This window comes from Mytilus galloprovincialis, chromosome 2 (genome assembly GCF_965363235.1).
Source record: "Mytilus galloprovincialis chromosome 2, xbMytGall1.hap1.1, whole genome shotgun sequence".
NCBI lineage: Eukaryota > Metazoa > Mollusca > Bivalvia > Mytilida > Mytilidae > Mytilus > Mytilus galloprovincialis.
Window position 1 is genome coordinate 28649783 of NC_134839.1, and position 26128 is coordinate 28675910.

Here is a 26128-nt window from a genome sequence, read left to right on the forward strand (position 1 = left end):
CTAATTAAAGGCGTAGCAATGAGACAAAAATACAAATAACCAGTTGTACATTTTGATTAAACATGCACTTCTTGAAGCAGCTATTAAGATTGATATAAATTAAAATGCAGCTTCATTTATAATTATAAAGAATGAAAGACTTTTTTGAACAACCCCATGTGTTAAACATTCTAGTTATATTGCAAAGATAGTCAAACTGTGCATTTATTTGTTTTCAAAATTGTGTTGACTTTTTCTGACAGAAGCAACTTTTTTGACATGATATGCAAATCACCTATACCATGAAAGTGATCTTTCAAATACTAGTTGTGGGAAAACATAAATTTTTGTTCCGTTTAATAGTTTTCAGTCTGTGTATTCTTTTGTCTGTTCACTCAGCCTTCCTCTGTCTGTTTATCAAGCTTCAGGTTAAAGTTTTTGGTCAAGTAGTTTTCAATGAAGTTGAAGTCCAATCAACTTGAAACTTAGTTTCCTATGATATGATCTTTCTAATTTTTATTGCCTATTTAGAGTTTTAACCCCAATTTCATGGTCCACTGAACATAGAAAATGATAGTGAGAGAGGCATCCATGTGAATTGTAGATGTAACCTTGTTTATCCTCATGTTAGTAGCAAAGCCCCATAACACTAGCCCAACATTAAACAGGTGACTGACACATCACTGTGGAGTTTATTTAGTTTCAGGCCATCAATATTTTATATTAAAGTGATGATATGTTAGATAACAATATAATCACATTCAAATTAAAATAAAAATTTGATATTATTTTTGATGAAATTTTACTGTATCATCATTTTTTTCATCTTTTAAATTTACGAGTTTAATATAAACTAGAAAATTTTAAATATATGAAAAGTTTTATGTACTTATTGATAGTTGTTTGGGAGTTGTCAAAATTTTATGTGCACAATTTATTCGTATTGATAATACAAATGTATGAGTTGTCTTATCTTTACTATTAAACGAGAAGACCTCATTTTGTGTGTCACTTCTCTTCCTTCCACGATAAATTAATCATCATGCGTCTGTGTTCTATAGGCTACATGCATAGTCGCATTTGTCATTCATTCTTATGATAATTCAGATTGAGATATTTTTGGAGAAAAACGCCAAAAAAGGAGTCCAGTAATTGATTCTTTCATCAGACTGACTTTTAGTCATAGATAAGACTTCCTGTTTGAAACATGCACAAGTACAACCAATCGTATGATAGATAACAAAAATCAAAAATAAATAAGCCAATCAGAGCGTTCTCCATATCATGGTGTTTAGACCGCAAGAACCACAACTATAACACCTCCTTAGTGTGGACAATTATTTTGTGCATTTATCTACATGTAAACTACGATTATACTACTTTAATATATAGAGACTCTCTGTATTCTGTCTACTGTTTTGTTTGAAATGTTTACTATTTAAGGGATCATACCAGTTGCATATATATTAAAATAAGTAAAACATGTGGAAACAAGAATGTGTCCATAGCACACTGATGCCACATCGGCACTATATTTACCCATTTTCGAGTTGATTGGACTTCATCTTCATCAAAAACTACCTTAACCAAAAGTTTAACTTGAAGCGGGACAGACGGACGGACGAGCGAAGGAACAAACAAACGCACGCACAGATGCACAGACTAGAAAACATAATGCCCATAAATGGGGCATAAAAAATTATTGTTGAAAGTCAAAGTAGTGATTTGGCAAAAATGAAAGTAGGGTAGAGATTAGTGGGAGGCAGGACCTTTTTCAGGATGTCAGGATCGGGTGGTTTTAAGCTTGGGAATTGGGGATTTCGGGATATGAATTTCTTTAAATTCTGCATCTTGGAATTTCATGTTTTTAAGCCCAGAATTTCAGGATCAGGACCCCTCCAACCACCCCTCATATTAACCTTAGTCGGTCTTAGTCATTTATACAAGATTCATATCCTATCATTGGCAGGTTAATAAGGCTCTCAACAGAAAAGGCACTGATGGATTGTCATAGAAGCATATTTTATAAGACTAATAATGATCTATATATAAGCAGTTACATTTATTTCATGTTTGAAGCGGTGCAAATTTTTAATCTAATTTGACTTTTACCAAAAGATGCATTGTAGCAAAGGAGAAGAATAATTGTGGTCTGAGACCAGAAACACGAAAATAATTGAATTTAACAGATCTAAGGAAACAAATATCAGACTTTGGAAAAAAGGAGAGGGCTTTTGATACCTTTTAGGGAAACCATTTGATTTTTATGGGGGGGCTAGGATGAAATTTGAAAAAAATAGGCAGGACAGGAGTTTTGAGTAAAAAAAAAGGCAGGATGAGACACTTTGCAAAAAAAAAAGGCAGGATGACTATTTAGGTAAAAAAAGTCAGGATAAACTAATAAAAAAAAAGGCAGGACCGAATAGAGTGAAAAATAAAAAGGTAGGATAGAGATTACAACTAAAAAAAAATGCAGGACAAAATTTTTCATCCTAGCCCCCCCATAAAAATCAAATGGTAGCTCCCTTATGAAATTCTCCATACATAATATCTTTTACAAAAAATCATCCTACAACAGTTCACAAGCTGTATATGCCCGCGATTTCGCGGATGTGTTCTAGTAATCATTGAAGTTTGTAACATGTCTATTTTTATGATTAAATAGGTTTTTTAATCATAGGTTTGTTGTTAACCTATCTGCACTTGTGTAAACCAGGTTTAATATCAGGTATTCAAAAAACCAGAATTTAATCATTAAAGAGTCTAAAAGCAGTTATTCTTATTTAAATCAGATATATTGTGGTTTAATTATTTTTTGGGTACCAATTTTGGTGGATGAGAAAAGATTGTATATCCGAGGATACTTAATTTCATGGTTTTGTAAAAGTCTGCATACAAGCTTAATGAAAATTTGTCACTTGTTAAACTTTTTATTTGTGGTTTACCTGTACCTACAAAATCCAAGAAAAAGAATAATAAAAATAATCCACAATATGTAAATATAAAAATAGGAAGATGTGGTATGATAGGCAATGAGACAACTCTCACCAGAGTCAGAAACATAAATATTATAAACAACTAAAGGACACCATATGGTGTTTAATTATTGTCAGTTGACTCAAATCTGGCAGTCAATATCTAACTGAAATCCAGTTAAAATGTCTGATGAGTGGATCTGTCTGTCAATTTCTATTTTTAGATTTTACAAGATTATGATGATAAAGATTAATTATTTTCTATTGATAGATTTACAAGATAGATTGTTTTTCTATTTTTAGATTTTACAAGATATGATGATAGAGATAGATTATGATTCTGATGGTACAGTATCGTTGGAGGAATGGAAGAGAGGAGGGATGACAACCATACCTTTACTAGTCTTACTAGGATTAGATACAGTACGATATATTCAAATATGTCATTGTCAATTCAGAATTCTTATAAAAAAGAAGATGTGGTATGATTGTCAATAAGACAACTCTCCGAAAGAGACCAAAATGACATAGAAATTAACAACTATAGGTCACTATGGCCTTCAACAATGAGCAAAGCCCATACCATATCTGCATTTATGTTTTTAAAGACAAGACAATAATGTTTGACTTGTAAAGGGTTGTATTATATATCGTGATAGATAAGTTTGGAGCATGAGTTGTTTCGGAACAAAAATCAATCTATGTGTGTTTTAAATAAAGGCACTGTATAATATATTAACTGTAGATTCATAAAGGAGTCGGTCCGGTAAGGGCCAAGTTTGGCCTCAAATTTCAGGTTCATCTGACAAAAGATTTTGAACACTTTTTTTAACACTTAAGTGTCTATTTCAATTGATTCAATTATTGTATGTGAAAGATTTTAAATTATTTTGTCATTAAAAGGCTCCGATTCTAGCTTAAATATGAAAAATCTATCAAATATGCCAAAAAATGTCAATTTTCAGATCGTTTTTGTCAAAAATGAAAGTGGCCGCATCCTTGTTCATCCTCAACCCTTATATATGTTATGTATTATTATCAAATACAACTTACAATTCAATATTATGAATGAACACAAATGCGGCCACTTTCATTTAAGACAAAAACCGTCAAAAATTTAACTAAAATTCCAAAATTGTGAAGATTTCAGTAATTTAGCATGACTTTATGTTGCTAGTACACGATATATGTGCATTGTATTGTCAAAAACAGCACATATTTATGTAGCAGAACCATTCTTCTTTCCAATAGATAACTAGAAGTTTACATTTTAACAATTTTGTAAAACTGCTAAATTTTGGGGCCAAATAAGGGACCTACTCCTTTATTACAAGCCTATATTACTGTGAATCTTGAACAACAGACAGTCAGGCAAAATTAATATTAGTCATTTCTTAAACATGACAATAGAATACAACTAATTGAAAAAGACTCTGAAGGTACAACCATTACAAATCATAGAATGTATAGTTATTATTGATGACATGACAGTTTTAAATGTTTTTTTTTTCTATTTAAAATAACAGAATGTACAAGATGATGGAACACATGTCTGGAGATTAAAACACTTTGGGAGACCAGCTTACTGTAATTTGTGTCTTAATATGTTAATGGGTGTAGGAAAACAAGGGTTGTGCTGTACATGTAAGTTACACAACAAGTAAATGTACATGTAAATTATACAACCAGTAAATCACACACTACACAATATGTTAATGGGTGTAGGAAAACAAGGGTTGTGCTGTACATGTAAGTTACACAACAAGTAAATGTACATGTAAATTATACAACCAGCAAATCACACACTACACAATATGTAAATGAGTGTAGGAAAACAAGGGTTGTGCTGTACATGTAAGTTACACAACAAGTAAATGTACATGTAAATTATACAACCAGCAAATCACACACTACACAATATGTAAATGAGTGTAGGAAAACAAGGGTTGTGCTGTACATGTAAGTTACACAACAAGTAAATCACACACTACACAATATGTTAATGAGTGTAGGAAAACAAGGTTTGTGCTGTGTATGTAAGTTACAAAAAAATGTAAATGTACATGTAAGTTACACAAAATGTAAGTCACACACAACATATGCAAAAAAGGGTTATTTAAGTTACACAAAATATCAATGTGCAAGTCAGTTCCTTAAAATGTAAATATACATGTAAGTTACACACTGTAAATATAACACAGCGCTATACATTAATGAGTGTATAGGCAAACAAAGTGTGTGGACAGTGGTGTACATGTAAGTTACACAAAATGTAAATTACACAACACATTTGGATATGAACATTCATTTGACCTTGAAAAAGACACTGAATGAACTGGTACCTCAATGTGTAACTTGATTTCATAATATACCTACTAGATTTATAAACTTACCTTTATATGGTTACCTTTACATGGTTACCTCTATACCTAAACGATTAACGACTAATTGAGATATAGTCTTTAGTATCTAATCAATACTGTTCTTTGATACAATGCATAATTTACAAATAGTTCTGAACTCTCATTTTGTGAATACACCTTATCGCTATTTGTCTGCCATTACTGGATAACACACAGGTTCCGTAAAATTTTGACGTCATAATACAAAATATCTCGCTCCACAATGGAAAAGTGATTGTAGATTGACGTCAATAGTTCAAGCGGCACAGGTTCTTGAGTCAGCCGGGATTAAAGATAAAGATAAGATAAAGATATTTTATTTCCTAATCATAGGGCTCATAACAAGCATGTAATCACATAAAGTAAAAATAAAAAGCCTTTCTCTCCCACTCACATACACTCACACATACAACTCTCGTTCTGAATAAGGATGATTGATTTAACAGTACAACATGTAAATGAAAAATGAAATACAATAAAAATACAGATATAAATGTATTTTTTTTTTATTTTATGAGGAGAGTCAGTTGCCTACATTGTATATATGGAACGAAGGATAACTCTTACTGCCCAGAAAAGAAAATAAACCAATTCAAGTATAATGTGACAATGAACTGGTGAAGACTATAAATAAGTTTTTTATAAGTTTCAGTTAAGCAAATATTTAGTTTCTCAATGTGTAAAATAAGGATAGTAATTCACATAATTTAGAGTTAAAATGAAGGCTATCGTATGACATGAACCAAATAAGCAGATTACTATCGGATATTTGGGATAAATATGGGTATTTTGTAAAGAGTTCATCTAGAAAGGTTTTTCTCTCTTTATTATAAAGGGTACATTTAAATAAAAAATGTTCTTCGTCTTCAACCGAGTTCATTGAACAAAACTGGCATGTTCTCTCTGATCTTGGCAGTGTAATATTTTTTCCATGTTCATCAATTTTTCGTTCGTAACGGCCTCTCTCTATGCGGAGACAATGATTGCTTATTCTAAATCTAGTTAGTATAACTCTCTTATCTCTGTTCTTAATATTAAAGTAATCTTAAAAAAGGAAATTATGTTTAAATTTAAAGTAGTTGCTCAATTTACTGTGATCATCTTTTTTTTATTAAGTCTTTTTGATGGCTCCAATATGTTAAAAAATCAGTTTTGATACATTTTCTAAGTAAAATTTTGAATTTATTTTTACTGAGTTTTTTACAAAGTGCTAAATTTAAACCAAGTTTTTCACTAAAAAACTTTATGTTTGCATACCATGATTGATTAGCAACAGCTTTGTCAGAGGAGCTTTCAATATAAGCATCACTTAAGAGATCAGTGGGCAAGTTTTCAAGGTGGTGCTAATACATAAACATTTGAATTACTATGTTTATATATTAAAGGAAATCTACCTAGCTCTGATATAACTCCAATTTTTGTGCTGTTTTTGGAGACACCAAGAACATACTTGCAAAATTTAAGATTTAATTTATCAGGTTCACAATCTTTGAAGATTTCAAAAAGATGCATGGCTCTTCTTTTTGGAGTCAAATTTAACATACCCCATATTTCACAGCCATATAAAGCTATTGGTTTGATGGTGTGATCAAATATATGATAGTCTTAATAGATGGAGAACATGACTTAATGTTTTTGTAAAATTTAAAAGAAGCCTTTAGTCCTTTATCATATAGGTTTTTTCTAGCTGCATTAAATTTTCCAGTATTAGTAAGAACTAATCCTAAATATTTCTAGAATTTCACACACTCTATTTTGTTTGCACCTATTAAATTCATCTGACAGTAGTCTCCCATTTTTATTAAAGATTATTGATAAGGTGTATTATTTATAAAAACCACAAAAAATTGGTACCTAATATAAAAAATTAGTCCTATGATTTACATGTCAAATTAAGTGATACACTTTAGAAATTCAAGCTTCAAAACAAAAAATGATCCAACAAACCACAAAAGTCACTTTTACATTGTTTTTAATGATTTTTTGTGTGTTTTCTCATTGCAGTTTGTAAATACACAGTACACGAAAGATGTGTTCAGAGAGCTCCAGCCTGTTGTATAACTACGTATGTCAAATCTAAAAAAACATCACAGGTAAACAGACCGCAGGTAAAACACTTAAATACACAATGCGACCATAGATTTTTGTGATGGGAACTTATGTCTGTGTGTAGGTATAACAGTTAATATTAATGAAGCCACATTTCATTATATCATGAACTTATTTATGAATTGAAATTCTTTAGACCGCCTGACCACAAAATGTTAATTAAATATTTCATAGATGGAGAAATTTAAGGAATCAATATTTAAGTACAGCTCTTTATAAGAACCAAGCTGCCATATACATGTGATATATGAGGGTTCCAGATTTTATCTGTAATTGGCCTAGTAGAAGCAGTAAATGAATAATGCTCAAAAAATAATTTTGAGTGGGAAAATATGAGTGGTTGCCATGGTAACGAACACTCTATTTTTTTTATTGTTAAGCGTAGTAAATCTATCAAAAATCAGTTAAATCACCACAATTCAGAGCCTGATTATGTATAGAATCATGCATTTTTTATTAATGTTTATATGTAACATTGATACAACTTGGTTTAAGCTTCATTTAAGTGAAGATTGCATGTCAGCCAAATTTGATACATATGAACATTAATGAAAAATGCAAGATTCTATTCATAATCAGGCACTGAATTGTGGTGATTTAGCTGATTTTTGAAAGTTTTTACTACGCTTAACAACCCAAAAAAAAGAGTGTACGTTACCATGGCAACCACTCATATTTTCCCACTTAAAATTATATTTTAAGCAGTATTCACTTATATTAGCTACAAAATGTTCAGAATTTTGAGGCCATAACTTTTCAAAGTTTTCCTTTTCTTTGTCTTGTTTTATTCATTAAATATCACATAAAATTTAAAGAAAAACTTCCATCCCCACAAGTCCTATTTCATTCACATAAATCTAAAGTGCCTGCCTTTTTCCACTCCAACCCACCCTAATTCCCATTCATTAAATATCACAAAAATCTTTGGGAGTGTTGTACTACATTTCTATGTTGTACATCACCTCCTCCTAATAAATAGAATAGATGTAGTTTGTTTAATGTTTAGAAGAATATGTGTTGCCTTGTTCCAAGTAGTTGGAATAATATTTTAGAAGAATATTTGTTTACTCGTGTGCAGTATCGTTTTAGGAGCATGGATTGTGGTAATAAGTCGTGTATAAATTGTGTTATTGGAAAGTTTACATCGAGAATTGAGTGTTTTTTTATACAGCAAAAAAACTTTTAATTTAAGGATAACAATATAATTTGTTGTGAAGGTGGTTATAACATCAACACTTTAAGGATTGCTGCATTTGTTCAATCAGATCAACATGTATAATTAGCCTTACCTTTTTAATAGGCTTTGAATTCACGTTCATATATTCATAAATCTCTGCGGTAAAAGTAAGATTCAGTTCAACATCTGTGGACCGATTCCAAGCAACATTTTCTTGTTCATGAAAAAATTTTGTCATGCCATATGAAAAATGTGCCAAGAAATAAAAACTGTTTTTATTATTGAGTGGATTTATAATGAAGCGCTAACTAATATATGTTTCAGTAATTAAATTCATAGATTTTCATCAATCCATGGACACAGATATTGTGAACTTGTAGTAAAATATATGAATGAACATATGAGGACATTTACAGTCATTTAAACACAGTGAATATTTAAAAAAAAATAAACTGTTTCATATCAAAAAAAGTTATAGATTGTTAACACAGAGTTATTTTTTAAAGAAAAATTTAAAACAAATTGTTTAGTTTGTTATTGCATGACTTAGTATTGTACATCATACAGATGTATATAATGTTCCAAGTTTTCTATAGATGTATAATGATATGATATACTTTTTTGATAATTAACAGGTGATGAACCATCACTGGGTGGAAGGAAATTGTCCAGGAAAATGTGATAAATGTAAGAAATCCGTAAAGACTTTAAATGGTGTGACAGGACTACATTGTCGCTGGTGTCACGTGACAGTAAGTATATTTGTAGATGGTGTTAATACCAGAATTACAATTTTTCACAGGATTTTCGAGAAAAATGTTGGTTATTGATTAGGGTATGTACAGCGGTTGGTCAGGTGGGTGTGTGACCAGACGGGAGCCAAATGTTGTCCATGCATTTGCTCATGAACTGTTCAACCAAAGGTTTTAAAACTTAAATATGTTGTTACTGACAACAAAATGGAGGTCAAGTACAATAATGACAATTTTGACTTTTACCGTTTAGGAGTTATGGTTCTTGAAAGTTTGAAAAATGGTCTTTCCAGTCATTTCCATGCTTTAACTCATGAACAGTTCAACTAAAGCTTTTCAAATTTTAATATGTTGTTACTGTAATGAATAACAAAATGGAGGTCAAGTTTGATATTGACGATTTTTGCTTTCACTGTTCAGGAGTTATGGTTCTTGTGATATTGAAAAATGCCAGGACACAAATAAATGCTGTTGCTCTGACAGCCTCTTGTAATAAAAACTGCTATAAACAGTATCCGTACTTAAAATACAGATACTTCAAAGTAACTGGATTCTTAAACATATAAGTGTCAAGCGCTAAAACAAGCTTGATTACTAAAAAACAAACAGAAAACCTGAAAAATTTAATGTCACACAATAGCACCACAATTGTGCAAATGGATAAACTTGTACCATGTAAGATATATGGCAAAGAGGGAAATAACACCAATAAAAAAATAAGACCTGTAGGTCAAGTCTTCAATAGTAGAGTCGTGTCTTTACAATATGTTCTGAGTATAGAAAAATAGAAAAGGTTTTATTTAGTGTAGAATTAAGATCCATTATCTACACTGAAAAATGACAATTTCAAAATAATAATAATATAATAATTACAATGAAAATAATAAACTCTTTATTTAAAGAGGGTACACACAGTTAGTTACAATTACTTTTCTTCCCTGAGGCCCTCATATACAATGCAAGTGAAAAAAAAAATAATAAGAAGAAAAAAAACATACAACATATAAACACAATTGTATAGATATAATAGTTCAATTTACATGTACCATGATTAAAACATATAAAACAGTTACAGATTGCATGTAGCAAATAGATATATATATATACAAATCATTAAAATCATTAAAATCATACATTCTCAAAAAAAAGAGTAATAGTTTCAGACTGAATATTGGGACTGTTTTATAATTTGTTTAAAAGAGTAAGTGTTTTTCACTTTACGCATTTCATATGGTAGTCTGTTCCATAAAACTGATCCAGAATAAGCAAAAGATTTTTTGAACAGTTCAGTTTTTGACTTTGGAACTATCCAATTAACTTGAGTAACACCCCTTAAAGCATAAGGATTATTAACAGATATGAGTTGAAACTTTTGAAATAGGTTCTGTGGTGCTTCTTTTCTCATACATTTAAATAGCAATAGATATTTGTGGTATTTGATTCTGTTTTCTACTGTCATCCATCTAAGTTTTTTAAATAAGGGGGCTGATGGGGATAATTGGTCTGCATCAAGAATTAATCTTGCTGCTTTGAAGTTTTAATATTCTTACTATCCTTTCATTTTTACATTCTCCCCAAACAATACAGCAGTAATTGATGAGAGGCAGAATATACCCATTATAATATGCTTTCCTGGCATTAATATCTAAAAATTTCTTTAATTTAGAAAGAAGGTATGTTCTTGATGAAATGCTAGCACAAATTTGATCAATTTGTTTTTTCCAGCTAAGTGTGCTGTCAATTTTAACACCTAATAATTTCTCACATAATGAATTTTGTAGTGGGTTTCTGAATTTATAACTAAATTTGGTTGAAAAGATTGGGTTGATAACTTCTGACTTGTTCCAGTAACCAAACATTTTGTTTTTTTTTGGTATTGATGAACATATTATTCATTTTGCACCATTCTTCAGCTCTGCATAAATCTTCTTGAACATCATCATGTAAATATTCTATACTTTTCCCTGATTTATGAAGAGTAGTATCATCAGCATACAAGTCTGTTTTACAATTTTTAATGCAAAGGATAGGAACGTAGATAACTTATAATAAACATACTTGATAAGTGTATGTTGATGTTCTACAGCTACACAACTCACGTATAGTCATATAAACATACTTGATACATGTATTTTAATGTTTTACAGCTACACAACACATGTATAGTCATATAAACATACGTAATAAGTGTATTTTGATGTTTTACAGCTACACAACACATGTATAGTCATATAAACATACTTGATAAGTGTATGTTGATGTTTTACAGCTACACAACACATGTATAGTCAATTAGTGTATGTTGATGTTTTACAGCTACACAACAAATGTATAGTCATTTTAACATACTTGATAAGTGTATTTTGATGTTTTACAGCTACACAACAAATGTGCCCCACTTGTCAAACCAGAATGTGATCTAGGAGAATTCCGTGAACATACATTACCTCCAACCTGTGTCTGTCCAGCTGTTCTGGTAGGTAGTCAAAGGGACATAACTCTGTACTGGTATCTTGGTCTGTATTTGTTGTCTAGATTAACTGGGTGTTTGTTGTACTGTAAAATTATCTGTCTATTTTACCCTGAATAAATCTGTCTTTAAGATTATTTTATTAATCAAATGATTTATAGGTAACCCTATTTAATGATTATTTACATACTAAACATGGAATTACATGTATTAGTATTTTAGTATATTTCTGTCTCAACCAAAAGTAGATTTATTGGACATATATCTTGCTTTGATACTTGTAAATTTTACAAAAATATTATGTTCAGGTTTCTGTCTAAAATAAGGATATATAGGTTGGGGAAAAAAATGGTTTTGCACTTCGTATGTTTAGCTAAAAAAAAAATATTTCAAATATTTCACAAAGTGCTTTAAACCTCGATAATAGGTTAAAAATTCTGAAAGCACATGTTGTTTTGGCTTAGCATATCAATACATGTATAAGTAATATCATTGTAAAGAAGGATTAATTTTATTGAGAACATGTAGATAAATAAATCACATCCTGTATATATTGGAAGAGGAAAATATCCCTGAAATATTGACACAAAAATTTAAGATAATCCTGGTGTAGAGCAATGCATTTGTTAGACACATCACCTACCAAGCTCATTCCCCTTGATTTAAAGCTTGTAAACCAACAAATCCACCCAATATAGGAGTAATTAGTACATATTGGTAGGTTTCCTGATACTTGGATATCTTACCAAATCATGGGGCAAATATTTAATGGAAAATTGGAATAGAAGTTCAAGCACTGCATACATAACATATTGTGGATTTAATATTTTTCTAAGATACCTATTTTCCTAAATTGTGTATCAATTCAATTTTTTCTGATTTTTTTTTTATTCTATGGATTTGCCAAAGACTGTGTACAAGTCTAAAAAAATGTAATATGCACAACGTTTTAATTTGTGGTTCACTTGTACCCGGTAAAAAGATATCTGATGAATAACAATGAATTCACAGTATGTGTCAAGTTTTTTAAGTTTGGAACATTACTAGAAGCAGTTATGCTGTACAATATATTCTGTCTGTTGTCGTTCTAATAGACACTCCAAGTGACAGGAAACCAAATTAGTCCTGCAGTCAGCTGTTATAATCATGGTGATAGTTTGTTACATAACTTTTATTTTCTGTATCATTTTGGATATAAGGGTTTTGGAGTAATTGATATCTTCTTGCTCATCTTTTGAAGACAAATCTATTTTTAATATTTCATTCTAAATATTTTTAAGTTATAAAAGTGTTTTTTTTTTTCTTAATTGGAATTTGTCAAAAGCGTCTTTTTCTAGATGACATTTTAAATGATGTTTTTTTTTCCAAATATGATAACAAGAAATTTAAAGCATGAATCAAATGTTTTAGAAAAGAAAAAGAAAACTCGACTTGTTTGGCATCCTAAAGAAGTGAAAACAAAATTGTGCTGGCCATCATCTTTTTTTGCTGTCATGAAACTTCCAAGATCAACATGAAAATCTGTCATTGTTATTTTGTAATGTCAGTTTTAAAACTAGAAATTTATCTTTTAAATTGTTTCATCAGAGACTATCTCAAACTTCTTTCTTAAACTTATTAAAAAGTCCCTAATTTGTACATTTATTATGACATTAGAAAATATCTTTGAATATCTATTTGAACTTCTTGATGTGCCAGCCAAATTTATAATTACAAATTAAGAAACTAACGGTATGTTTAATGTAGGGGGTAGGAAGGAAGATAGACAATGACTAGTATCACATGATTGTAACAGTCTGCAGCTTAACAAATATTTATGCATATTGTTACTGCATGTTTTGTTGTGTGTCATGCATGATTGATTTTGTTTGTTTGTTTACAGGGGTACTGGGTAAGTCTTTTATACATGCTTTGTAGCTGCTGCATGGTTTTGTTTACTTGTCTCACCTGAAAAGACCTGCTCCATCAATTATATACCGCTAAAATATATATACAATCAAAAGACCTGCTCCATCAATTATATACTGCTAAAATATATATACAATCAGATTTACACTTTTCATAGATTTACTATTAAAAAAAAAGAAAACTACATGTGTATGCTATTTCACTTTCTACTTCATTGCATCCATCCATACCTTCATTCAGGATTTTTATGATGGCTTTTCGATTTCAACCTTAATAATATTGGACCTGCCAAATGTTTGAGGGGATACTGTATTGCGCAGTATTATGTCACATAATTTATGTGTTCTATTAAATATAATTCTGAATTATTCAAAATATGTTCATCAAAATCTGAATATGATTTTGATTCTTTTTATGCCTTGCCGCAACTGAGGGGGCATTAAGTTTTGTCCTTGTCTATTTGTACAATATCATCTCTTAGGAAGTCTCAAAATTAGTTTCTGTTCTTTATCTTAGTTTCCCTCAACCAAATGTGATTAAACTTATACAAAATTCTTATTACAGCCCAACAAGTTTGAATTTGATGAATGTCTATTCTATTGTTCTAGAGTAATGTTCCTTTTTAAATGAAATATTGCTAAATTTACAATTACCGCACCCTGAATTTTCCGTAATTTTCAAGTGGGGAATTGTATCTTCATTTATTTATGCAATGCATTTAGAATTGAATTGTTCCCACAAATACTGCTTAAGGTTAAACATCTATTGTTAGGTTTCTGTCAAATATTTATCAGCTGTGTAACAATTTTTGTCGAGCCTGCGACTTTTGTCGCAGAATACTCGACATAGGGATAGTGCTCCTACGGCTGTGGCGTCCGCATTAGCTTACTTCTTAAAAGCTTTATATTTTAGAAGGTGGAAGACCTGGATGCTTCATACTTTGTATATGGATGACTCATGTTACGGAGTTTCCGTCAGTCATATGTCCAATGACCTTGACCTCATTTTTATGGTTCAGTGACTACTTGAAAAAAAAGTTAAGATTTTTTGTAATGTTAAATTCTCTCTTATTATAAGTAATTAGATAACTATACTTAGTATGTGTAGCTTGCAAGGTCCTCATGCCTGTCAGACAGTTTTCACTTGACCTCGACCTCATTTAATGGATCAGTGAACAAGGTTAAGTTTTGGTGGTCAAGTCCATATCTCAGATACTATAAGCAATATGTCTAGTATATTCCGTGTATGGAAGCACTGTAAGGTGTACATGTCCAACTGGCAGGTGTTATTTGACCTTGACCTCATTTTCATGGTTCAGTGGTTATAGTTAAGTTTTTGTGTTTTGGTCTGTTTTTCTCATACTGTATGCAATAGGTCTACTATATTTGGTGTATGGAATGATTGTAAGGTGTACATGTCTAGCTGGTAGGTGTCATCTGACCTTGACCTCATTTTCGTGGTTCAGTGGTCTAAGTTAAGTTTTTGAATTTTGGTCTTTTTTTCTGATAATATATTCAATAGGTCAATTATATTTGGTGTTTGGAAATATTTTATGATCTTTATGTCAGTCACATTTCATTTAACCTTGACCTCATTTTCACAGTTTATGGCTCAGTGTTAATTTTCTGTGTTTTGTTCTGTTTTTATTGAACTATAAGCAATAGGTCAAAGTTCTATATTTGTTGTATGGATGAATTGTTAGCTGTACATGCCTGCCTAGCATGGTTTCTCTGACCTTGACCTCATTTTCATGGTTCAAAGGTCAATATTTAGTTTTCTTGGTTTATGTTAAGTTTATGTGACAGTCGTAATAAAGCTTTATATTTAGGACTATCAACATAATATCAATTATTAGTAAAGAAGTGAGACATTTCAGTGTGTGCACTCTTGTTTTATGTGCCTTGTTCTTGTCTCTTTAAGAAATCCCAAAAAACAAACTTGTTTTTGTACACATTATTCCCAAAACTAATTATTGACATAAGAATTTTGTTAATAGAAAAAAAATGAAATAAAACACTAGTTTACCTGACTTGTTATTAATTTGAATCAGATCAAATGTACCAGAACTCATACTTGATTGAATGACACCTATAAGTTTTTCTTCAAGCAGCATTAGTGGCAGAATCAGTTTTTTAGGCCCCTAGGTGGGGCATTATGTTTTTTCGGTCTGTGAGTCTGTTCGTCTTTCTGATCCGCTACCAGTTAAAGTTTTTGGTCAAGATAGGTTTTGATGATGTTGAAGTCCAATCAGTTTAAAAATTAGTACACATGTTATTTTAGTGCCAAATTAGAGTTTTGACCCAATTTTTCAATCCACTTAACATAGCAAATGAAGTATGAGTGGTGTACTATGGACACATTCTTATTTATTTTCCTTATTCAGGTTTTTGTCGAGCCTGCAACTTTTGTTGCAGAAAGCTTGACATAGGGATAGTGATCCGGCGGCGGCGGCTACGGCGGCGGCGGCGGCGGCGGCGGCGGTGTTAGCTCACTTCTTAAAAGCTATATATTTTAGAAGGTGGAAGACCTGGATGCTTCATATTTTATATATAGATGCCTCATGTTACGAAGTTTCCGTCAGTCACATGTCCAATGTCCTTGACCTCATTTTCATGGTTCAGTGACCACTTGAAAAAAAAGTTCAGAATTTTTGTAACGTTGAATTCTCTCTTATTATAAGTAATAGGATAACTATATTTGGTATGTGCGTACCTTGCAAGGTCCTCATGCCCGTCAGACAGATTTCACTTGACCTCGACCTCATTTCATGGATCAGTGAACAAGGTTAAGTTTTGGTGGTCAAGTCCATATCTCAGATACTATAAGCAATAGGGCTAGTATATTTGGTGTATGGAAGGACTGGAAGGTGTACATGTCCAACTGACAGGTGTCATCTGACCTTGACCTCATTTTCATGGTTCAGTGGTTATAGTTAAGTTTTTGTGTTTTGGTCTGTTTTTCTCATACTTTATGCAATAGGTCTACTATATTTGTTGTATGGAATGATTGTAAGGTGTACATGTCTAGCGGGCAGATGTCATGTGACCTTGACCTCATTTTCATGGTTCAGTGGTCAAAGTTAAGTTTTTAAGTTTTGATCTTTTTATCTAATATTATATGCCAAAGGTCAACTATATTTGGTGTATGGAAATATATTATGATCTATATGTCAGTCCCGCAGGTTTTATTTGACCATGACCTCAATTGCACGGTTCATTGGACAGTGTTAAGTTTTTGTGTTTTGGTCTATTTTTCTTAAACTATAAGTAATAGGTCAACTATATTTGTTGTATGGAAGCATTGTTAGCTGTACATGTCTGCCTGGCATGGTTCATTTGACCTTGACCTCATTTTCATGGTTCATTGGTCTTTGTTTAACTATCTTGTTTAATGTTAAGTTTATGTGACAGTTGTAATAACGCTTTATACTTAGGACTATCAACATAATATCAATGATTAGTAAAGAAGGCGAGACATTTCAGTGTGTGCACTCTTGTATAACAGGATAGTCTAAATGAAAAACACACACCATATTATATATATTTTATTGACACTGTTGCAGATAAAGAACGTTTTCAGGTGAGACATTTTGGGGGAGGAATGTAGAAGCTTTTTATTTGCTAGTCCTTTTTCAGTTTAGATTATTTCTACCATTGTTTATTATTATGTATAGTATTCATTCCAGATGACCATGATTATTGTAATGCTATATATTGAGAAATTTATTCAATGTTTGCTAATTTATAAGACACAAGTTCAAAGTACAAAAATGGAAACAAAATCTGTAAAAAATAAAGTCGTTTGAAGATGTTTAGTCAAATATTTTATATGGGATTGCAATCTCACATGATAAATGTTTGGTCACACTTAATTGATTTGAAGGTCAAAGTTCAAGATTGTAGTTACTAAAAAAAGAAAGAAATTTGTGCAAAACTGTGGTATGTAGATGTTTAATCAAATACTTCATATGGGATTGCAACCTTATTTAAATGTATTATTACACACAATGAGGGTAAGATCACTCTTGATAAGAGGTCAGAGGTCAAGGTTAAAGTTACTAAAAAAGATTTTGTTTGTGCAAAACATTGTTTTCTGGATGCCAACTATGTGACTGTAAGCTTTGACTGTATTATATGGGGGCATGGGGGTATTTAATCTTGCTCACTAAAGGTTTTTGTATTTGACTTAATTTTGAGGGAGAGCAGTGTAGACTGTACCTTGACCTATAATGGTTAACTTTTAAAAATTGTGAGTTGGATGGATAGTTGTCTCATGAGCACTCATACCACATCTTCTTATATCTAGCATTTGTGATAAATGGCACAGTTTTTCATTGACTTAGGAATTAAGATTCTTAATTTTGTATAATTTGTATAATGCCCCCCTTAAAGTGGTATGGTTAAAACAGAACCAGCTGAGATGCTAAGTCAGGGAAGGAAACTCGGATTTATCCAACATACATTTTTGTTGAGCCTTCGACTTTAGTCGAAAAAGCGAGACTAAGCGATTTTACATTCCGTCGTCGTCGTCGGCGGCGGCGTCCACAAATATTCACTCTGTGGTTAAAGTTTTTGAAATTTTAATAACTTTCTTAAACTATACTGAATTTCTACCAAACTTGGACAGAAGCTTGTTTATGATCATAAGAAAGTATCCAGAAGTAAATTTTGTAAAAATAAAATTCCATTTTTTCTGTATTTTACTTATAAATGGACTTAGTTTTTCTGCGAGGAAACATTACATTCACTCTGTGGTTAAAGTTTTTAAAATTTTAATAACTTTCATAAACTATCCTTGATTTGTACCAAACTTGGACAGAAGCTTGTTTATGATCATAAGATAGTATCAAGAAGAAAATTTTGTTAAAATAAATTTCCACTTTTCCGTATTTTACTTATAAATGGACTTAGTTTTTTTGCCAGAAACAAAACATTTACTCTGTGGTTTAAGTTTTTAAAATTTTTATAATGTTCTTAAACTATCCTGGATTTCTACCAAAGTTAGACAAAAGCTTATTTCTGATCATAAGATATTATTCAGAAGTAAATTTTGTAAAAAAAAAATTCACTTTTTCCGTATTTTACTTATAAATGGACTTAGTTTTTCTTCCAGTTAACATTACATACAGTCTGCAGTTAAAGTTTATAAAACATTTATTAGATTCATAAACTATCCTGGATTTTTTTACCAAACTTGGAAGCTTCTTTCAATCAAAAGACAGTATCGTGAGGGAAATTTTTATTGATGTTTTTCCTCATTTTTGTTGAGTCTGCGATTAACAGAAAAAGTAGGCGAGACACCGGGTTCTGTGGAACCCTTACGAATTTTATGGTCTTTTGAATGGACAAGTATCACTTACTGTAAACCAACTTTTTTTAAGGGGCAAGTTTAAGCACATGTTAGAGGTATATTCTTGCTGTGTTGAAGGCCCGTTGTAGGCTTTCTGCTGTTTAGTGGGGATATTGTCTCTTTGACACATTCCCCTTTTCCATTCTCAATTTTATTATTTTTCACAGATACTTTTAAGTTTATTTCAGGTTTAGCCCCTTCTAGTCCGTTATATGGCATTTCAAACAACTTGATGCTGTTAAATAAGGATAGATATTCGAGATATCAAAGTTTACATTGATTTTTTATTTGCAAAAAGTCAAGAAACTAAATCTTGCATGATAATTAGTTGGTTTACAGTTTATAGAAATAAAAATCAGTATCAGTAATGAGGTATTTATTTTTGGCACGAAAAACACTAAATATGATGAAAGTCAAGTAAGTCTGTAAAAAACTACATAGAAAACTAAAAACTGTACAACATGAACCCCACCAAAACCAAGAGTGATCTCAGGTGGAAAATGTAAGATTAAAAATAAGGAGGTATGATTCGTATGATGAGACAACTATCCACAAAAGTTCAAATGAAGTTTATGATAACAAAATTACAGGCAATTATATACCATCTTAAATCATACCTGCCAACCCTCCCATTTTGAGTTGGAGTCTCCCCAGCAAACAACAAAAATGTTGTTCACTGGAAATCTCCCTCTCAGCTGTCCTGGCTCAAGGATGAGAACTTCCCTTTTGAAGGTTTTAGAACTTGGCAGGTATGTCTTAGATGTGCCCTAACATAACTGAGGTAAATGTGATCAGAAAGTAAAAACAAATTTCACAATTGACAGTTTACTATATCAACAAATCATGAGCAAATAGTATCTTCTGGTCTAAATGGAAATAATTTTGCATTTTTGATTCAAAATTTTGAAAGGTTGTGAGATTTTGAAAACTGGTCTCAGAGTTCTTGAAATCTTTTTTCCCTTGGTGATCCTTGAGGGAAACATGCTGGATTTCACTATCATTTCTATTGGAAAATACTGAAATTGTGCCAGTCCTTTGGTCTTTTGCAATTTTGGTGGTCAAAACCTAAGGACCACCACTGTTTGAGAATTTGTGGTCTTCATATGGTCTTTTTTTCTTTTTTTGCTTTATCCTGTAGAATATAACAATCTTAACAAACAGATTAAAGTGAAAGAATTTCCATTCTTTCAAATCTAAATTTGAAAAATTAATTCTTTTCTTTTATCCTGTTTTTCAGCTTATGTTTTTTGTAAGCCAAGGTAAATCTATGGTTCTCACAAACATGCACCAATCCCTGTTTATGTAGGTTTTGCAGCACAAGAATTTTTCACACATAGTCAATGAAGACTTTAAACTAATTAATTTGAACTGTGCTTTAAATAGGACAGTTTATGTTAATTTAACTCCATTGTCACTTCAGTTATAGAACAAGTATACCAAAGCTTAAGCCAAAATTATATATTTGTATTTTCTTTCAAGCATGGAATTTTCAGATTGGATTTGTTAGTCACAGTAATCTCCCTTGTCAGACGACTACCATATTCAATGCATGATGTTTTTGTGTGTGTTTAGCCTTAAGAAAATAAAGTCTTGTCTGTCAGTTTTTTACCCAGAAGTTTGATAAATAAGTGCAAGTGAAAACTGCTTTGTTTTAATACTAAGATCATGGAATAGGAATATAGCCATAATTTTAATAAGCCTATTGCTGTATATATGTTTATGGTATGAAGAGTTTAAAAAGATTAGTTATTTAACTTCCACTCAAGAAGTTTTATGCCACACATACACCTGTTTGAACCCATGGAGTTTGTGGTTTCAGGAATGCTCAGTGGAAGGGATATTTAGATTAGGGATCACCTTCTATTTTATGATACTTTGCTGTTATAATTATAATCACTGGGGAAAAAAATATTTCTTAAATTCTCCTAGTTGGAGAAAACTTTTCAAAATCTAAAACAACTTCCTTCAGCTTTAACTGTGCCACGTAAAATCAATGAAAACTGAAATGTGTTGGTGTGTGTCATTAACTATAACAAAAGTATGAGTGCAAAAATCATTGTCTTCATTCTCATTACTGTGGAGTCATCTATTGTTTGTATGTTCATCATAATTTGAATCTCTGTCAGTACGGGTAGACCCATTACTGAATAAATTTTTATAGGCCCATGATTTGGATAACAATGATTACACATCATCAATATTTCACTACTGCAGTCTTCAAATACAGTAAAAGTATTTTAAAAATATGTGATGTGCCTTGACCTACATTTACCTGAAGTGAGTTTGATTAAGAAATAATTCATGGCAGTCGTAGATTAGTTTTCATTTAGGCAGCAACCATTTGATTTTCTGGGGGGGGCTACGGTTTTTTTTCTGGACAAATTTTTTTTTTCGCCTGCAGCGAAAAACGATCTATTTTTTTCACGACAAGTCGAAAACAATTTTTTTCTTTCAATTTTAGCATTACATATAGTGGCAGCTGAGGGTGAAATAAATAATTTTTTTTTCTCAGAATCAAAAACAAATTATTTTTTTCTCCAAAAACTGGAAACAAACTTTTTTTTCCAAAAAAAAACATAGCCCCCCCCCCCCCCCCTCAGAAAATCAAATGGTTGCTGCCTTAACCATGGGTTGGGCATTTACATTCAATTATTTTACCTTGAGCATTGAGGAGAGGTTAAATATGAATATAAATGCCCAACCCATGGCTAGAAACTTATGAAGTCCTATTTGTAATGATTTAATTTTAATCTATTTGAGGTAAATATATTATTATGACAGTTTGTTCTGTATGACCTAGCTATATTTAACCTTGGGATCACATCTATCCCAGCATCCTTTGTTGATTTCTCTGTTATAACCTTCTTATGTGGTGCAACCCAGCTCAGTAACATTTGGATCACCATAACTTGGTTCAAATTTTGAATTTTTAACTCGCTTATTTTATAATACATGAAGGGTCAAAAATTGACATCATATTATTTATTAAAAACTTTTACCGTCTAGTAGCTATTAATGAATAATTGAATGGTCACATACATTTAAATATAATGAATCAAATCTTAAATTTACAGCTTCTGTATTTTAGAAAAATGTTTTATAATTTAATTAATCAAATAATAACATGTAATATTTTTACAGCTAAAACTATTTAAGTGCTGATCAGTTTTTTCTTGTGACTTGTCAGTTTTATTAAAATTTTAGTAAGCGCTACTTCAGGCATTATCAGTTCGTTGCTCAGTTGAAAACTTTATTTGATTGAATTATCCTACATTTACCAATATTACGGTAAATTCAGGAATTATTGCGATGTTATTTTTAAGGTGAAAAAATAATTTAATCTTGGATGCAACACATCTTCTGATTGGCTGGAAGTTTTTAGTTTATCATGTCATAGATGTCACTGTAGCTCCGTCAAAATTTTTTTCCTGATTAACCCATTATAAATGGAATTTCAAATTAAATCGAATTATAAGGAATGAATGTAATAACTTTTTGTAACCTAAAAATGTAGTGCCCACTTTTGAATAACACCGAAGGGTGACATACCTGAGATCAGATGTGGTTGAGACACATCCTAGAGGTTCACAATTGATAACCTGATTAATGCTATCGTGCCTATGATGCCATTGATGTTTAAATTGACGACAGCACATGTATGCCGCTTGAGTAAGTAGCAAAATATGAAAAATTATCACGAAAAAGATTAAAGGTGAAATATACAAAACAGTGCAGAAACCATTCATTTGTAAATCCAATTTATTCTTTGCAATTAATCATTGCAAGTAAATGTTATCAAAAGCTATACAGAAAACTTTTATGTATTAGATCTGTACTCTTTAGATGAAACTGCTTGATTGAATTTGAGTTTGGTGTAACTGTATATTGAAGTTGTTTCATTAGTGATTGTGCTTGGTAGAAGTAACCGGCCTTTGTCTGTTACAGGAAAGACAGAGAAATTCAGAAGTCAAAGGGAACAAAAAAGGTTTACAAAGAACAGACTCAACTACATTTGAAGGCCCTGTAAGTATTTTATTGTTAACATTTCTTTAAGTACAATAAAAATGGTCAAGTTTGTGCAGTCTAGTAAAATAATTATTACCAATTTAAGATAAAGCTTTTAAAAGGTACTATATTTTTATACACTTTTAGATATGCCAAAATCACTATGAAATTATAGTGCAAGGGAGAGGGGCAGAGATAATTTAGTACCTATTTTATATACAAATTTTGTCTGCTCCTCTGACATTGTTCAATCAGTTACCTTTCTTCCAGACTTGTGTGACTTAATCATATTTCCATTCTTAATGAAAACAACTGAAAATAGTTTGGTATTTTGCATATACCTTAGTTCCATTCCTCCAAAACATATGAATAAAAGGAGATATCGTGTACAGTAGACATTATGGAGATAGTCACCCAGCAAAAAGAGATCATGAAACGGTAGCCAAGTATCAATACAAAATTGAAGCTTTTAATCTAAATATAATGACTGTACATCAACACTAATGACTAAACATTGATGGAAGATTCTTAACCAGTGAAGAGGTTCCTAACTTGGGACTGACCTTACAATAAATAGACAAAGCTCTTACAATATATATACAATAGTTAAAATAGTATAACCAATAATCAAGACTCATATCTCCATAGTTGTCTAACAACCAATGAACAAGGCTCTAGCATACAATAGTTGTATAACAACCAATAAACAAGGCTCTTATATACTATATTTGTATGAGAGAATGTGTATTGATAATTATACCCCCGCTTTAAAAAAGGGGGGGTATACTGTTTTACCTCTGTCTGTCAGTCCGTCCGTCCGTCCGTCCGTCCGTCCGTCAGTCCGTCCGTCAGTCAGTCAGTCTGTCCCACAAAACTTTCGTCACATTTTTCTCAGGAACTACACATCCACCCTTTCTGTAATTTGGTATCAACATTTATATATGTCAGCCATACCGTGTGATGCGTTTTCAGATTCATCACTTGACAACTTCCTGTTTACCGAACACTTGTATGATTTTACACATGATAGCCAAATTGAAAATTTTCGTCACATTTTTCTCAGGAACTACAATACAAGGATTTCTGAAATTTGGTTTCAGGATTTATATAAGTCAGCTTTACCGTGTGATGCGTTTTCAGATTCATCACTCGACAACTTCCTGTTTACCGAACACTTGTATGATTTTACACATGATAGCCAAGTTGTAAATTTTCGTCACATTTTTCTCAGGAACTACAATACAAGGATTTCTGAAATTTGGTTTCAGGATTTATATAAGTCAGCTTTACCGTGTGATGCGTTTTCAGATTCATCACTCGACAACTTCCTGTTTACCGAACACTTGTATGATTTTACACATGATAGCCAAGTTGTAAATTTTCGTCACATTTTTCTCAGGAACTACAATACAAGGATTTCTGAAATTTGGTTTCAGGATTTATATAAGTCAGCTTTACTGTGTGATGCGTTTTCAGATTCATCGCTCGACAACTTCCTGTTTACCGAACACTTGCATATTTTTACACTATTAATATTCATCACTCGACAACTTCCTGTTTACCGAACACTTGTATGATTTTACACATGATAGCCAAGTTGTAAATTTTCGTCACATTTTTCTCAGGAACTACAATACAAGGATTTCTGAAATTTGGTTTCAGGATTTATATAAGTCAGCTTTACTGTGTGATGCGTTTTCAGATTCATCGCTCGACAACTTCCTGTTTACCGAACACTTGCATATTTTTACACTATTAATATTATCCACTTGCGGCGGGGGTATCATCAGTGAGCAGTAGCTCGCAGTTTGACTTGTTATTATTTTATTTTACAGGGTTCATTTCAAATCACTCCATTACCAGGCACACATCCATTGCTCATCTTTCTAAATCCAAAAAGTGGCGGAAAACAAGGTGCTAAGTAAGTTATCCCCCTTTAGATTGTTCTTGAAATATTAACTAATCTTTAATGGTGCCCTAAAACATTCAGATAACAAGGTCGTGTTCTTTTACAAATGATTATCCAACAAAATACATGGTGTGTTGTTCCCCTTTAATATAATTACAAATTAAATTGTCCCCCTTTCAATCAACTAGTTTGGAATCTTAATCACAAATTAGATAAATTCATTCTCTCCTATAAACACAAGCATCTTTGTGTTAAAGAAAGGAGATGTGAAAACAGACATCTATGAGAGGTCATCATATGCATGGATCATTAGGAACCAAAATCAGGATTATGAACATTCATTTTAACTTTTAGTTTCTTGTGTACAATTTGGAGTTTAGTATGGTGTTCATTATCACTGAACCAGTATATATTTGTTTAGGGGCCAGTTGAAGGACGCCTCTGGGTGCGAGAATTCTCGTTGCATTGAAGATCTGTTGGTGACCTTCTGCTGTTGTCTGCTCTATGGTCGGGTTGTCTCTTTGGCACATTCCCCATTTCCATTCTCAATTTTATTAGAATTGCTCAAGCCATTCCGAAAGTTTTTGATGAATGGACGGAATAAGAAAAACTCCCATGCAGTCCTCTCATACATGTATGCATACACTGCATTGCATGGTTTCACCAAGGTCAAGCTTTACAAAATCATTATTATTTATTTTAAGTCACAAAAGTTAATTTTTCTACTTGTTTTTATCATTAAAGAGAGACTTTGCAAAAAATGCAAAGTAGAAGATGATGAGAAACATTTCTTAATAAATTGTTCTCACAATTCAAATATTAGATTAACATATTTTAATTGCATTAACAGAGAAAGCAATTCATATGCTAATCTCACTGACAATGAAAAAGTTATATACAGTGAAACCTGAGTAAACCGAAACCCTGATAAAACCGAATTTCAGTTTAAACCGAACAATTTTCAAATTCCCACAAAATTTCTCTATCAATTAACGTTAATCTAACCTGAAAAAAACGAACCCTGTCAATACCGAATTCCAAATGCTTTTTGAAGTAAATATGTGTTTAAAAATTACCTGTCAAAATGGATCGA

At 31.6% G+C, this 26128-nt stretch overlaps 1 protein-coding gene across 5 annotated transcripts in view; it reads left to right on the plus strand.

The window, feature by feature from the left end:
* Positions 1 to 26128, plus strand: part of LOC143063313 (diacylglycerol kinase beta-like) — a 155931-nt gene that overhangs the window by 71453 nt on the left and 58350 nt on the right. For 4 of the 5 annotated variants that reach the window (XM_076235377.1, XM_076235375.1, XM_076235380.1 and 1 more), the window contains exons 10-16: positions 3258 to 3377; positions 4481 to 4598; positions 7361 to 7464; positions 9278 to 9394; positions 11772 to 11870; positions 23067 to 23144; positions 24962 to 25047. In XM_076235377.1, coding sequence (XP_076091492.1) covers positions 3258 to 3377; positions 4481 to 4598; positions 7361 to 7464; positions 9278 to 9394; positions 11772 to 11870; positions 23067 to 23144; positions 24962 to 25047 — 722 coding nt within the window. The remainder of the gene's footprint in view (positions 1 to 3257; positions 3378 to 4480; positions 4599 to 7360; positions 7465 to 9277; positions 9395 to 11771; positions 11871 to 23066; positions 23145 to 24961; positions 25048 to 26128) is intronic. The other variant, XM_076235379.1, reaches the window with a different exon arrangement.